The sequence below is a fragment of the Rhamphochromis sp. 'chilingali' genome (genome assembly GCF_963969265.1).
Source record: "Rhamphochromis sp. 'chilingali' genome assembly, chromosome: 9".
Taxonomy (NCBI): domain Eukaryota; kingdom Metazoa; phylum Chordata; class Actinopteri; order Cichliformes; family Cichlidae; genus Rhamphochromis; species Rhamphochromis sp. 'chilingali'.
In genome coordinates, this window is record NC_137936.1 from 30,692,711 (window position 1) to 30,708,582 (window position 15,872).

Genomic DNA, 15,872 nt, shown 5'->3' on the forward strand with positions numbered 1-15,872 from the left:
TCCCCGGGCCCTAGGCTTTGGGGTTTCACAATAGATACGATACTGTGCCAAGACTAATAATTTTGCTGCCTGCCTTTGTGATGAAATAAGATGTTCCTCTGCGGAATTTGTTGTTGATGCTTCTTTTACAGAGGATTTTTTTTTCTGTTCCTTCTCATTGATGTGTTGTTTGTTTGTCAGTCTTGAATATGTTTTTAATTATATTCGTATTATTATACAGCAGTATTCATTACATCATTGTCTTAAAAACAAGTGCAACAAGTTCAAGTTTAAGATTGTTCTGTCTTAAAACACAGTAGACTTGCTCACATCTATAGTAGAGTATACACTGTGCTTGAAAAACTGTGGAAGAAGGGCAAACTGCAGTAGCTGAAAATGTTGTTTGTTTTGCTTCACTCTGCATTTGTGAATTTGCCAAATAAGCTAGCTCTTGAGTTCATGGACCTCTGTAGGAAAAACTACTCTTGAGCAGAAACAGCCACACTGACGGTTACTTTTTCAGCACAGTTAGTGATAGCACATACAGGACTTCAGTTCTACACTAACTTCATGTGGTATGTTTTTCTCAAAATGTGAGGTTATGGTGCTGACATTTCAATACATCCCTAAGTCGGGGCTCTGGTCCTCTGGAGCCCTGGAGACTGGAGCATGTTCTTTAGAAATCTTTTAAATGTGTCTTTTTTTGTCATGTAATTTTTCCTTTGAGGATGCATAGTTAGAGTGATACAAACGCCTATCTGTGTAAAACTGTTGTAAAGTGAAGCATGATTATTAATGCATGTTGTTAACTTGCCTTTGCATTAGGGGGAAATTGGAGCTTGTATTATTCATGTATACTTTGCTGTTAATCTCTTGGCTGACACTCACAGACTTTCTTTGTTCTGCCCTTTCAACACTATTCATCTGCATTTTTTTTCTTTTCGTTCCTATTTTTCTTTCCATTCCATTTGGGTGTTGATAGAACGAGGTTTTCCCTGAGCCACTCTTCACCTGGACGAGGGTGGGGGGCCGCCTGCTGGATGGGAGCACTCAGCGAGAGGGGAGGGAGCTGATTTTGGAGAGAGTGCCAGCTGAGCTTAACGGCTCCATGTATCGTTGCACAGCCCAGAATCCTCTGGGTTCCACAGATACGCACACTCGCCTCATAGTCTTCGGTATGTACGCTGAACTCTGCAACATACTCTGGTCCCATTCTGAAGCAGCTGCTACACTAGCAGTTAAACTGAAATCATATTTAATTTTGACGAATTATTTAGGGGACAATAAATATGAAATAATGTTTGTCACAGTTTCACAGGCACACATTTTACACATTTAAATGTCAAAGAAAATTGCGTAATTCTACAAAATTCGTTTTAATGTATCTATAATATCTTTGAAGAATACTTAAGAGATTTATGTGACCGCTTTTAGGTATAAATCATTAATGCTGTTGAGTGTGTGATTAATAAGAGATTGTAATTGCTTCCACAATGCATTCTTTTAAGGGCAGCACTTTTGAGAATAACTATTCTCTAGCAAGGGATTTAGTGACTATTCCATTAATGGCATGTCCTCAGCTGTTCTCACTTAAACACCAAAACACAACTATGGTATCAAAGGCTCATGCTAAAATCAAAAGACTTTGTTGTTGGCAGTGTTAGAAAAGTACTTCATTTGCTGGTGTTGATGTGGGAGCTGGAATGCTTACAGGTTCTGTTATGTCTGTGTGCCCTGCTCCTCTGGCTCTGTTTGCACTGGACACTCATGGAAGAACTGGGATCTGCCTTTCTGAGAGTTCCAATGAAATGACTTCTGTTACAGCTAAATGTCACTTTGCACGAGTGCATTGACAATTTAATCTGTCGGTCCCGTGTTGAAACATAGCCCCTGACTCACTTTTCCCTGAAAAGTCATATTGTAAATGATATCCAGTAATTAAATTGGTTTATTTGAATGACCTCATGGCTAAAAAGGCTACAGCAGAGTTACAGCCAGAAGTAGGCAGACATTACTTGTCTTTAAGTCAGCTAAAATAATACCTTTTTAAATGTATGTTCAATGTTACCTGTAAAATCTAAGCACATCTTTCTTGATGACTGTCTATAGTTTCTCTGTAGCAGCAACGCTGCCAAGCCTGCATGCATACCAGATGCAAAAAGATGCTGGGTCATCTTTGAGTGGAGCTACTGTGAAGCATTCATGTAACAGAGACCTGTATTTGGAAGTGCGATAACTATAGATAGATACAGCCACTCCTCTTACGCAGTCCTTGTGTAAAGAGAATTTTTGACACTTGTACTATACAGATGTCAAGTTAAGCAAGAAAAACTGGGAGATTTCTTTGGGAAGTTTAGAAATGTGTAGTATGCAGCTTGACACCATTTTTGTACTTGAGCAACTCTGAAACAAAGAACATGTTATCCTCATGTTATCCTCATTTCTTTCTATCTCTGCACCTGAAACACTCCTTTGAACAGGGTTTAAGTGTGTCACAAATGTACAAATTACTGGGCAGGTCTAATAAGAAGCCACTTTAAGGGAAAAGTGCCACTTTAGGCGGGCGTTACCTTGAGAAGCGTTTTGCTAGGAAGTGCACTAATGTCTATTTAACACCCTGATGCATCCTCAGGTGTCATGGGCTATGTGCCTAGTATGGCCCATCTGTCTGCCTTCTCCTTGTAGATTGCCTTCACTCACTCTAAGGGGAAGTAAATGGTGATTAAGTGACCTTGGCACCATCCCCCATGGCCTTGAGATAAGACACCTGCCGGGGTAGGGGGGATGAAGAGATAGAAGTACTTGGGGGCTCTGCTCACTTCACTAAATGTTCAGTATACATCATCAAGAATAATAGAGTATAATGATAGCTTGCTATAGAGACGCTCCGCCAATGACAAGCAGCGTTCACGTCTTGATGATGTACATTTCTAGCCACCCTCAGTGATAATATCCAGTCAGATTACTTTGAAGTGAGTCAGCAGAAATGAGAAACCCAGTAGGGACAAACCCACAGGCAGACAACTGTACTTCACACACATGCAGAGACACGCAAATATGTATGCCTATGCAAATGTGCTGGGCAGGCAAACACAAGCGTGCATATGGAGAGTGCAGACACTAATTTCTCTGGGCATCTCAGAGGAGCTTCTATCTTAATATGGTTGCAATGAAACAAGTAAAGTTTCACACTGTGCTTTATATGTGGCTTCCACCTGCTCATATACAACATCTAACATCCAAAAATAGCTCACAAAGTGGAATTAAAGGTTGTTGCCAATGCTCTGAAAACCCACTGCTCCCTTTTTTGCATTTACTTCATCCCTATGAGGTCTTTGAAACTACATGGTCAGAGAGGATTGTGCAGGGTAGACACCAGTGCTGCTTATTAAAGGTGCAGTAGGTTTCTCCAAACGTCTTTCTAAGACTGCCTTGCCACAGCTTTAGTTCACGGATCGCAGTGCTGCTAAAAATTTGTCTAGGTTGTTGTTTTGCAGTGCTGTGTGTTCCCAGGTCCATTTGCAGCCCCAGCCTTTCCGACTGGGGACCTGCCATTTAGCATGTGCTACAGGAACTTCATAGTTCAGTGTCACTAAAAGCTACAGCTTTTGTCAGATATTGCTGCTGAAGTTTTCCTTCTTTGTTTGCATATAATTCAGTTCTATACGTAAACTGTGTCTACATTAATGGTTGATTGTTTCCCTGATCTTTCTTTTTTTGTCCTTTCAACAGAAAATCCAAGCATGATGAAAAACACACAGAATCTAAACAGTAAGTATTTCAACCACAGAACTGACAAGCATTCAGTGTATGTGTTTTTCATAATAATGCATCTCATAATTCTGGCTGTATTGTTTGATCATCACATTTTCAGACATGCTGTATGTAATATGAGAACCAACTGTGACACTGCAGTCGGTTCAGTGAGAAAATGTGTGCAGAAACGTAGCACTGATCAAAGTACCAAATTCTTTAGCTGACTGCGGTTTCGACATTCAGCGTATTGACAGATGGATGTTTTTTGATTCTGCCCTGAATACTTTGCCCCAGATACACTGCATGAGAGTGATTCATTCAGGATTAATCTTTGCTGATGTTCAGTACCAGCAAGCAACAAACCCTTCCACTGACTAACCGTGCCTGTCACTTATGGCTAAGTGTGAGATTATCGGTGTTTCATATATGCATTGGTGCCTCATTTGCGGCTTCTGAGATTATCATATGTAAAGATGAGGGATTGTCAGGAGAAGCCGCAGGGCTGTGACAACAACCTTTCCATCTTTCCTGTTTTCTTGCCCCTCCCTCTCTCTTTTAGCTCTAATTTTTTTCTGTTTGTCTTTCAGTTCTATCTCCCTGGCTTTTGTACTCACTTTCTATCTCCCAGTGCCAGTTTCTCTTAGTGCTTCATCCATTTTTGGTAGCTCTTTTCCTTTTGTCACCACCTTATTTCCCTCTCTCTGCTTTTTCTATTTTCCCTCCTCCATCATATTTATTTTTCCTGTTTTTTTCTCTTGAGCCTAGCTCACAATCTCTGTTTTTGATGCAGATTTTCCATCACGTCGGCCTCATGTGGAGTGCAGATTATGCTGTAGTATAAGAAAACATTCAGAGCTGGTTAAAAGCCAGACTCTGGATTCTTGACTGGTGGGTTTCTGAATCATGACTCACCAAGACTCAAATAAGAACATAATCATATAGAGACAGAAATCAGGGTTTAGATACAGAAATAGGGATAACTCAGTTAAACATATGGAGACTCTTTCTAGTGTAATTTCCCCCCATGCTCCGAAAAGTGATGAAGTACAGCATGACACTATTTGTGGATTAGTTCACACAGGAGTGTATTTATTAGCTGTTGTAAATTGTAACTTCTCTTACTTTTAGATGCAAAAGGAATAAAGAACCTATGTTATGCCTTGCATGTATATATATATATATATATATATATATATATATATATATATATAATTATTTTTTGCAAGGATTTGATTTTGCTTAACTGGAAAACACATCTGAATGATATATTTGCCTGAAGTATAATCCTCAGTGCATGTGTGCACTGCCTATGTTTGTCCCAATAAACAGTGGGAACAGCTTCCCAAGCAGATGGCATGCAGAGCTGTCTTTAAGCTTAAAGTCAGGCAAAATTTGAACAGCCTTGTAGTCCAGCAGCACTTTACTATTTTTTTCCTGTTTCCTATAAACCTTTCTCCCACTATCCATTTTTTTTACTCTTCATTTTGCCATTTGTCCCCCCCCCCTCCCCCCCGCCACCCCCGTCTTCCTCTCCTGTTCCCTTCCTATCTTAAGGATGCAAATCTAGGAATGCAAATGCTATGGTAAGCACAGGAGCAGGTGTGTCACAGCAAGGACAGAATCAGGTCAGCATGGACGCGCAGACATGCCTTGCATGCAAGTCAAATTGGTACAACATAGCCCCAAGAGGTCACTACACACGTGCCGCAGCTTAATGCCTGAATGCTGGACTCCTCATCTGGTGCAAGTAGGAAGCGCCACATCTGCCAGTCAGTCAAGTCTGTCATAGACAAGAATACTAGTCTCTGAAACAAATTGTCAAGCTACATGATGTTGCAATGAACGGAATTTAATAGATGAGTGAATTTTGAATAAAAATGTGACATGTTTCCTGTCACATAAAACTCTACCAGTCAGTCAAGGGTGGTAGAAGCATCACAAGTTTGGAATTGTCGCCCTATGGTGCAAAATGCATCCGCTTTGCTGAGACACAGCTGTTTAACCATAAGGCAAGATTCAATACAAGTCATAGCTGACGGACTTTGCATTCACCGAGTCAAAAATAGCAATATTGCAAGAGCCGTGTGTAGTAATCACATAATATACATTTTCCAAAAACCTTTATTAGAACACAAGTCAGATCAGAAAGGATTCAGACTGGTGGGCATACAAACGGATGCGTCAAAGCCACTGTCAGAAATGTCGAGCCGATTTGTAAAGCCAGCTAACTTAACTTAAACCTTCTCTGGAGTCAAAGTATTCGTGTGAAAAGAAAGCATTATGATTCCAGCTGACATTTTAGAGCCAGTATATCTGAGGTAAAGTCATCCTTCTTTTTTTTAAAAACATGTTGCCACAGAAATCAGTCCCAGTTGTCTAAAAAAAATCAGGTTGGCAGAAATGCATTGAGGTCTGAGCCAAAAACTGAAGGTAAACAGATGGCTGGGTGACTTGCATCCATGACTGTAGACTGGAATAGAACCTCAGATGATGATCTTATGGTTGGGTGAGCTCATTACCAAATGAGATGAGGTATTTATTGAAAAGATCCAGTTGTTATTGTCTGATGTTATGTGACTTGCATAAATAAAGTGGAATTTAATGTATGTAAAATGTCAGATGGCACTCTAGAGTTCTCCTGAAATTAACCTTCAGAAGTGATTTATCATGGAATCCTGATTAATTTGTGAAACTCTTTTTGATTTAACTCTTACTAATTAACATTTGTCAGTGGGTGGAGCGGGTGGATCCTTCAGAATCGCTTGCTGTGTTATCTAACAGGCCTAACCAGATTAAATTTTGAACCTCAATCTTACCGCACACAGTGTGGTCATCCTCTCATAGTGAGAGTGATTGTAGCCACAGTCTTGGCACTACTGGGACAAATTGCCGGTTATATCAGCAAAGACACACCCACGGTCGTTCACAACTTTCCTCCCTCAGCAGCCACAAGAGAGGTTCAGAAAGCATTAGCTGCACAAAGCAAGTTTCTTTCATGACTTCTCTTCTGTAATGTAGTACAATGCTGTTAAATGAAAAGCGCAAACACTGTAAATAGAAGTATTGTTCACCATATCCAGGCATTTAATTTTTCAAGAATGAGAAATAAAGACCAATGTTTATATTCAGCTTAACTGTTAGCGAGATCAAACAGGGATTTTTGGATTTTATGTCATTGCTGTATCATATAATTTAGCACTTCAAAAGCAGGGGAAAACAGGGATTTACTATTACTCAGCTGCAATAGGAAATCATTTAACCCTCTTAAGCAGCAAGAAGTTGGAGTAATGTGTCAAAATCTAATGAATACATGTGTCAAATAAAGTTTTTAACAGTTAAAGAAGGACTAATACATTAATCTATATTTCTATGAATCTTGAAACATAATGTTGACTTTGCTAATAGTGCTAAATATAAATTGAAATTTCTCTTTAAAGATCCGATAGCAGGCAGCTTTTAATAGGATCCCTCGACTTTAGATCTCCAATAAGTGTTTCTGTGTAGTTTCTCACAGGCTTCCGGTACCTCTCTTTTTTGACTGCTAGTCCATTCTTCCTGTGCTTTTGTTAAATCCCAAACTAGTGATTTTCAAGATGATTCATATCCGGGGACTGAGATGACCACCAGGCATGTGCCTGGGCTAAATCGCCTGGTATTTCACCAAATCCGTAATGTCAGTCACAGTCGATTTTTCCCTTTTCTGCAACAGCTAAAGGCAACCACATCCATGCGTGCTTGTCTTGTTGGTGATGTCTTCTTGTCTGGGCCTTTCATGTCTTTAACTAATACACTTTGGTGAAATAACTGTTACCCTTTAAAACAATAACTCAGGTTGCCAAGTTGATTACACAGCTGGAGCACGTGCTGAGACAAGATTTTGGTACATCTTTATCACAGCTGAAGCAAATTCAGGTGCTGTTATAGCATTTTAGTTCCCAATAGTTTAATTATATCCTGACATGTGGTAAGTTTAATAGTAAGTTATTTAAAAACAACAGTTTTATGAAATAATTGAATCATTCTCATCTACATTTCTATATTTCACTCTGAATTAAACACACAGTTACGAAAATTAATGAATGGATGTATTTCAAAAATGTCATCCACCTACATAAGATGTTAAACATTTTAAACATGCTATTTTGATTACATCTCTCGACTCAAATGTGATTTATAAAAATTTATAAACATCTTTGGAAGGTTTAATAGATAAACCCTTAACAGCTCAGCAGGGCTAAATAATTTTGATTGCAGCTGTACCTCAAGTGATTTCAAGCCCCTGAGTTGAGACATTTAGAGAAGAAATGTTTTTCTGATGAAGCAAAGTCTCAGTCTATAAGCAACAATCAGGTTAAAATAGTTTATGTGTGTGCCATAAACAATTTTATAAGCTACAGCAGCATGGCCACTATTGTTTTCACCTTGTAAGTCTGTCTAACTGTCTGTGTGTCATGGCAAAATGTGGTCCTGGGGATGCCTACTATAGGTGGAACTGTCAAATAAGTGGTTTGAAGTACTTTCAGATGGGTATGTGGACAGCCGTGCAAGATACAGTCCCAAAATTTTACAGGTGTATAGTTGGGATCGGTTGTGAAGATTGGTGTCATGTCACCCGTGAGTACTGGGTAAAGGGCACCTGGAGTAGGCCTTGAGCCGCTTTAAGCTCTGATAACACAGTCTTTTGCATTCTTAATGTATTTGTAAGTCTCATAGGTGTCTTTATCTGGTTTATAAACATAAAAATATTTTCCACAATAGGCCTGGTGGGAGAACTCACTGGCAGCTGTTATGATCCCATCACAATATGGTCTTGTTTATTTAATTGTTTTCAGTTGAGTGAAAACATAGAACAGTTCAATGCCCTTAAAAATCCCTTCTTGATGAAATTCCTATTTTACTGTAAATAACATATTTAGCCACTTCAAGCACGAGTATAATTCAGAAGAATTGCTCAGTGGGATGAACAATTGCTTTGTGTTTTTAAATTTATTATTAATGCACTACAATACATCAAAACGATGAATGAAACGGTCTGATTGTCGTTTTCTTTGGTTTTGTAGATGAAGCCCCCCGCATGGATATGCTCGGATTAACGTGGATGGCACTTGTCCTCACAGTGACAGTGGAACTGACGTGAAACCTCTCATCCAAGACGTTCTCGCTCACACATACTTGCCCTTCTTATGTAACATCAACACATGCACACAGTAACACACACACACACAATCACACAAAACTTAATTCCCACAGTCCCACAAGCCTTCTCCAGTCATCAACAGACCCTGCATACGTCAGTCGATCAGGAAACAGTGCCACCACACGATGGCTCTACACTGTTTTTGTAACAAAAATAATAACCAAGATAATGATATGAAAAGAACAACATGATGAACATGACGGTAACCACCTCCTATATAGCCCCGCCCAGTTACACCTTTTTTTCGTTTCTTGTCCCACGTCTGCCTGTTGACCAATAAAATCAGTTGATTTGAAATGGAAAAGAAAAAAAGCATTTGGATTTTATTTTATTGACTCACAATATTATTGGTACTGAAATTGGTACTGAGATATGAAAAATGGAACTGATTTTAGACTGCGACACCACATCAACCACACCTGCTACATATCCTGGGATGTACCTGACTGAGAGCAAGCTGATAAACCATGGGAGAATAAATACAGATGCTCGAAGTGGAGACGCTTTTTTATTAATATACAAATTTCTTTTTTTCTTTTCTTTTGTTTTCTTTCTGATGGCTCAGAATGTACGAGAGGATTTAAATGCAGAAACTAGAAAAAAAATCTCATTTTGAGTGTATTTTGTGTACATCAGTGTAAATACTGAAAAATAATTAAAAGAGGTTATATGGGTTATGGTGAGGGATGGTTGCTGAAATAATTGGAGTTTACACTCCTCCACCCTTGTTTGTACTTCATTCAACTCTGTTTTCAGAGATAATTCTTGGCTGAAAAGGATGGAAACATTAACAGCCTTTTTGTTTCTCATTTTGGCTTTTTATATCTATATGGCAGGTCTCCAAGGACAGAGTAAAAAGTATCTAACATATGTCTGCTGTTTTGGGGTTGTGGTGCATGTGACGTTTGAAGATTCTTTCTCCTTTTGGTGTGTTGCAAATGACAGCACTGCAACTCATTGTCACTGGCCTGTAATCCAGTTATTTACTTGTGACATACTATCTTAAGTGACCTACATTGTGTACAATACGTAACTCTTACCCAGACATTTACAGTACTAGTAGGATCATTTTAGCCGCCATCCCAGGGAGGAGTTCACCTGAGGCAGCTTGTGTAAACAGGGTTGTTGCATTTGTTTCATTTCACCTCTATTAAAATGGAGAGATGACAAAACTCAAAAGCCTTGACTTTGCTTAAAACAGTGTTTCACAAATTATTTTTATTGTCCTGCCTTTTAATGCTGTGTACAGGCGATATGCAGCATTATTACTCATACCGAAGACACATGCTAATCAAGGTGGTTGAAAGAACTGTTGAAATTATTTAAATAAAATCCCACCATAATGTATAAGAACGTGTGCTGATCGACTCTGTGGAGAAAAAGACGTCTTTTTGATTTTTTCTAATGATATGGACCTCAACGTGGTTTTAGAAGGAGATTCTGACATTGCCATTAACTCTTCTGGCCTTTCAGTGAAAGATAGCTTAATGCAATGTAATCCTGCATTTTTTGGACTTGCAAATTGCAATTTAAGCTATTCTAAGGACCCAACATGTATTAAGGGATTAAGGTTTAAACCAGGTGGGAGGTAAGAGGAGAGATTTTGAAGCTTAGGTGAACCGAAAGGATAGACCTATCTGTTTGGTATATCAGCTCACCTTGCCAAAGTACTATCCATATTGCATACTGCATACGGGAGATGAGAGCTGCAGAGCACAAACATTATTAACAAACAGTCATATGTGCTTTGAATGACATTTTATCTGGCAAGGGAAGCAAAGGGCACAAATCCTTGTCCACCCACTGTATAGTATTCTAACTCGGCTATCATTGTAATTTTTATTCAAGAGGCACTTCTGTGCTTTTTGCTTTCACTCACTCATTTTACATTCAAGTGAGAAAAAAGGGTCCATTTCTGAATACAATACAATGTGCCAATTGGCTTTATATGATTTAATCATCATGCCAGAAGAAGTCTGTCCTAAATAGTTTGTGGATAAGGCTGTGTTACTGTTGTCCACATCTTACCAGTAGCTATGAGTACTAAATTCATAACCATATTATCGTGGACCAGAAATATGCAATAGATAAGAAAAAAGAGCCTTTAAATGCACTGCTTTGTCACATTTTCTTTAATCCAAAAGAAAAACATTGTGCATAAGCAAGAATCTATTAAAAAAAAGGTTTTAGTTTCACTTACTATGCTTTCTTTATTTTCAGTCACATGTTGTCGTTCTATAAGAAAGAAGTGAAAGCACATGACTACAATGCACATGATAATCGTCTTCTGAATGCTCCACCTGAAGCTAGAAGCAGTGGTGAGGATAAGAGGTTGCACAGAGCATTTGTGAATTATTCAGGAGGCAAATGTGCTTGCAGAGTCCAGTTTCCTTTTTGTTGTCTGCAGGCTGTCCTATCAGATGACCAAACATTGCCAGTGTGGGCTCGGAAATCTGACACACCCTCTGTGATGCATCTTTACAATGCTTCTAAACACGCTGTTAAGATGAATACTATTTTGTTGTTGACCACAGCCTCGCTGCTGTGTTATCAACAATACAAATGGCAGCTTGGCAGCAGCAACTGAGCAACAACTCTCCCATGAGGCAGAAATACATGTTTGAATCTAGTATAGTGTAGAGAAATAAATGACACTCCCAAGGTTATGTGTACAAAGACTTCCCATTTTATTTGCATTACACATGCTTTTATTGTTCAGATGGTGCTCTGTACACTTTATTGTGTTTATAATAGCATGTGACTGCCATTTAAGTCTCTGATACTAATCTTCAGATCATCTTAACAGAGACTAACTTAAGCATCTGCGCTGGCAGGGAAAGGACCTTTAATATGGAGCATGGCTGTGCAAACAGATGTATCCTGGTTAATAAGTATTTGATAAATGTCAGGTATCATTACTCCCCGCCCTTTATTCAAACCATGATTTCCTTCTGGAGAGCTAGAAGTATGTTTAAGCAAGTGAAGAAGAGTTATCTCTCATAATATTTTGGGGAATTGTTTTAGAAATGTACATAATACATTCTATGCATGAAAACAGCAAGATGCTGAAACTGAAACGTAACCCTGCAAAGTAAGGCTTTGTATTGCGGTAACTTTAACTCTTCCATTACACAACATAACATTTGAATAGTTGTGGGAAAAGGCTTTGTTGAGTCAACAAATTGCATAACCAAATATTGATCTATGGCGTATTTACATATTCCGTGTATGGATACTGAAGCTGCATGTGACTTGCCACAGGTGGTGCATGAAAGGGCCCCGCCTCTGCAGAGCCAGTGATGCAAATTGTGCCTCAAGAGCTATCATTTTACACTTGATCCTTTGGGCACGGAGGCACAGTCATCAGATCACAGCAGCTCTCTTACAATGACAACCAGACAGTTACTATCAGCTGAGATGCACTGACAATAACGCTCAATAGGATCAGCCAACCAACTATTGCCACCAACATTGCTACAGCTATGCCCATTGCGGAGCTTTTGGGAGTCCAGTTCGACATGCAGCTGCTGTGGAAACTTAGTGTCTCTGCGGCTGCAGTGCTGCTGGTTTCTTGGGGCTACAGGTTCTACAGCTCCAGGCATCGAAGAAGAATCCAGCTCTATGTCAAAGACAAAGAGCCAGGAAATGCAACCTGCCAAAACTGCGAGACAACACTTCAACATCAAAGCTCAACAAAACATGAGACAGATGATGCGGGCCAGCAATCCAGATCGTTGCTAGCAGATTCAGATGACCTGACACATCAGGTTAAAACAAGTGAGGATGTGTTTGCAACAAACGATGACCACGATACCAGCATGGATGAAGAGATAATCACTTATGAGAAGCAGGGACAGGTTGCCACCAGTAATGTTATGTTTGGATCTGCTCTGAAACTCCCTGATCCAACAGAGAGTGGGATGGTCAGTACAACGGGGCGGCGCTCCCCTTGCATTTTGCAGAAGCTGGAGAGAAGTGTGGGTGTGGGCCGAGAGTTAAGACAGGACCTGGAGAGCAAAGGGTCCTACTCCAGCTTCCTCTCCAAGGCAGAGGTCAAAGTGGAAGATGCAAACATAGTGCTAGAAGGGACAGGAGACCAGGTTGTGCGTGGAAAGATATATGATTACTATGTTGAGTCATCTTCTCATTCTATTACAGATATTAATACGGTACTTTCTCAGTATGAGAGGGACTTTGAATCAAAGCCAGGGGAGTTTGGAAGCCATGGCAGCAGTTTCAGAGAGTCTCCATCGTCTTTAAACCCCATCACTATTCGTGATCTGGTTTCACCACAAAGCACTGTTAAAGATGCTTCCTCGCCAGGGTGCCTCAAGCTGAGAAAACCCCCAAGGCCTGTACTCTTACGCAAAGAGAGCTATCTGTCTGCAGCACAGGAGTCTGAGCTTTCGATCCCCTTTCTAACTTCAAGAGCCTCAACTCCAGTGACCCACTCTCGGGCTATAGCTGGCGATGAATCTCTCTCTGTTCACCCAATTATCAGTCCTGCTACTGACAGCAAAATCCTTAATGTGAAGGAGGGGATAGATAGAGAGACTGCAGAAGGGGCTCCATTTTTAGACTTTCAAGCAAAAATTCTTGATGACACAGATTTAGAAGTCTTAAAGAGTAAGCTTGATCTGGGTAATTGTTTGGAGACACTGTGCCTTGCTAAGAAACATGGCCAGACATCTTTGCAGAAAGCAGCCCTGGGGGTCATGTCTGATAACTACCTCCATGTGCTCAGGGATCCCAGCCTTTATGGGCGGCTAATGGCTGGTGAGCGGGAACAAATCCAGAGGCAAAGAATGAGGGGGAAGAGGTTTGTCATGGTTGCAGACATGGATCCTCAAGATTGGGTCAGCAACACTGAAGGGCGCAGAGCAACATCAGAGCAGAGGAGGACATCAAGCGCAGTGTACTATTATGATGACTACAAAGACACTTGGCATACACTCTGCCTAATCCCACAGGAGGTCATCTCTAAAGCCTGTGCTATGTGCACAATGGATAACTACTTATTCGTGGCAGTGGGCTGCCAAGGCACTGACAGAGAAATGACACCCTCAAAGCGAGTGTTCTGCTACAATCCTTTGACATCCATTTGGAAAGAGATCAGTCCTATGAATGAAGCCAGGCCCCGCTGCAAACTGGCAGCACTGGAGGGCTACATATATGCAATTGGAGGAGAGTGCCTCTCCACAGTGGAGTGCTACGACCCACGATTGGACAGATGGACATTTGTGGCTCCTCTGCCTAATGATACATTCGCTGTGGCACACCATGTGACAGTGTGCGATGGAGAGCTTTTTGTTTCTGGAGGAACTCTTAAATACATGCTACTACGCTACAACCCCAAAACTGACACCTGGAGGCCAAGTCTCATAGTAGGCAGCAAATACAAGACTGTAGATATTGTGGCTGTGGGAAGATTTTTGTATCGGTTTGATGTCAACCCAGTCCTGGGTGTCAGTGTGTACCGCTACCATACGGTGGCCCGACTGTGGTATGAGTGCAGCTCCAAACGGATTCTGCATTGCCCTGCGTTTCAGTGTGTCGCGATGAATGACACAATATATTGTGTCAGTCGCCACTTCACCATGAAGTTCGAGGCTGATGAGATCTCTCCTGCTTTCATAGATGAGGATTTGAGCATACTCTCTGCAGCCAAGGGCACACTTTTCCCCTTTATTCTTTCACTACCTGATAAGAAGCCTCAGCAGACTAGTGTGTAATGAGGATTCAATTTTCCATTGATGGTAAGATTAGATTGTGATTGAGTATCCTTACAAGAGCATGCTTTACATCAAGTTTATTGTTGCCTGGGTGAGTTTTGCTTCGGTCAGGTTTATGTTCAACTCAGCCCAGCCCCAAATTTCATTGCAAAATTGCAACCACTTTTCTATCATTTTTGAAGTGTTATAAAGATTCCCTTTCCACAAAGCAAGAAAGCATCTGTTTCTAAAAGTACTTTATTTTTATTGGATTGCGTATTACAGAAAGAATTGTGTTTTCCTCATGTCTCATTCTTGGCAATAGATGTAAATTATAAGACTCTTAATGGTAGTCAAACTACTGTTTACCTAGATTTACACAGGATGTGCTGCCATTGAAACTGTTTGCTACTTTGATTTGCAACTTCTTCTTGCTATTATGTTAGTTTTATATCATCCCAGATGCTTAATCTCTTTAATCCAAAGATAATTCATAAAAAAGCATCAGAGTAAACGAAATCATTCAGCGCTAACTGAACAAGAATTTAACAATATAATTTTAATCTATTACTGTGTCCCCTTGTGTAGGGCACAAATATATTTTACACAGTGGCCTGAATACAACGTCATTACTTACAGTTGCTCTTTAGATATGACATGATGTAAATGGGTATGCCATGCAATATAAATAGGTAAGCTTCGAAAGCATTTGTCACTGCACTGAAACACTCAGACTTGTAGTTATTTCTGTCATTTCAGTCACCTTCTATGGTGGCAAGAAAGATGTGTATTTGTTTTCAATGTGAATAAGATTAAGAACATCCTCAGCTCATTGTACCAAATGATATCTTCACTTTGTTATCTATTGTTTTATAAACATCAGAGGAATTTAGAAATTTGTCATTCAGTGAATATTAATCCACACTTAGTGACTAATTCTATTAAGATGTCTATTCTGCTGTTTGTGTGACTTGTAAAAAGTAATAGAATAATACAAGCTCAATCTAAATATGTGTGGTTTATTTTACTGTGTTGATTACATTAACAACTGAATATGCATAAGAATGATGCAAATATTAAATCCCTCATTGTTTCTTCATGTACAATTAAGTTCCTCACCATACAGACTGTAAAGGCAAGGACTTAAAAGACAGCGAGAGTGACGTGTTGCTATAGCACCATCGTGTGGCTCAGAGGCTAATACAGCCGTTCTTTGGTAAGACGTGTTG

At 39.9% G+C, this 15,872-nt stretch overlaps 2 protein-coding genes across 4 annotated transcripts in view; both read left to right on the forward strand.

Moving 5' to 3' along the window:
- The window catches only part of igsf21a (immunoglobin superfamily, member 21a), a 194,024-nt gene extending 183,837 nt beyond the window's left edge, over window positions 1-10,187 (forward strand). For all 3 annotated transcript variants that reach the window (XM_080891829.1, XM_080891828.1, XM_080891830.1), the window contains 3 exons: window positions 962-1,154; window positions 3,712-3,750; window positions 8,796-10,187. In XM_080891829.1, coding sequence (XP_080747955.1) covers window positions 962-1,154; window positions 3,712-3,750; window positions 8,796-8,872 — 309 coding nt within the window. In that variant the 3' untranslated portion in view covers window positions 8,873-10,187. The remainder of the gene's footprint in view (window positions 1-961; window positions 1,155-3,711; window positions 3,751-8,795) is intronic.
- Window positions 10,188-12,414: 2,227 nt separating this feature from the next.
- klhdc7a (kelch domain containing 7A) lies at window positions 12,415-14,816 on the forward strand (the record flags this gene model as incomplete). Its single annotated transcript, XM_080892161.1, has 1 exon — window positions 12,415-14,816. One exon carries the CDS (start codon window positions 12,415-12,417, stop codon window positions 14,662-14,664), a length of 2,250 nt encoding a protein of 749 aa, XP_080748287.1. The 3' UTR covers window positions 14,665-14,816.
- Between the last annotated feature and the right edge of the window lie 1,056 nt (window positions 14,817-15,872).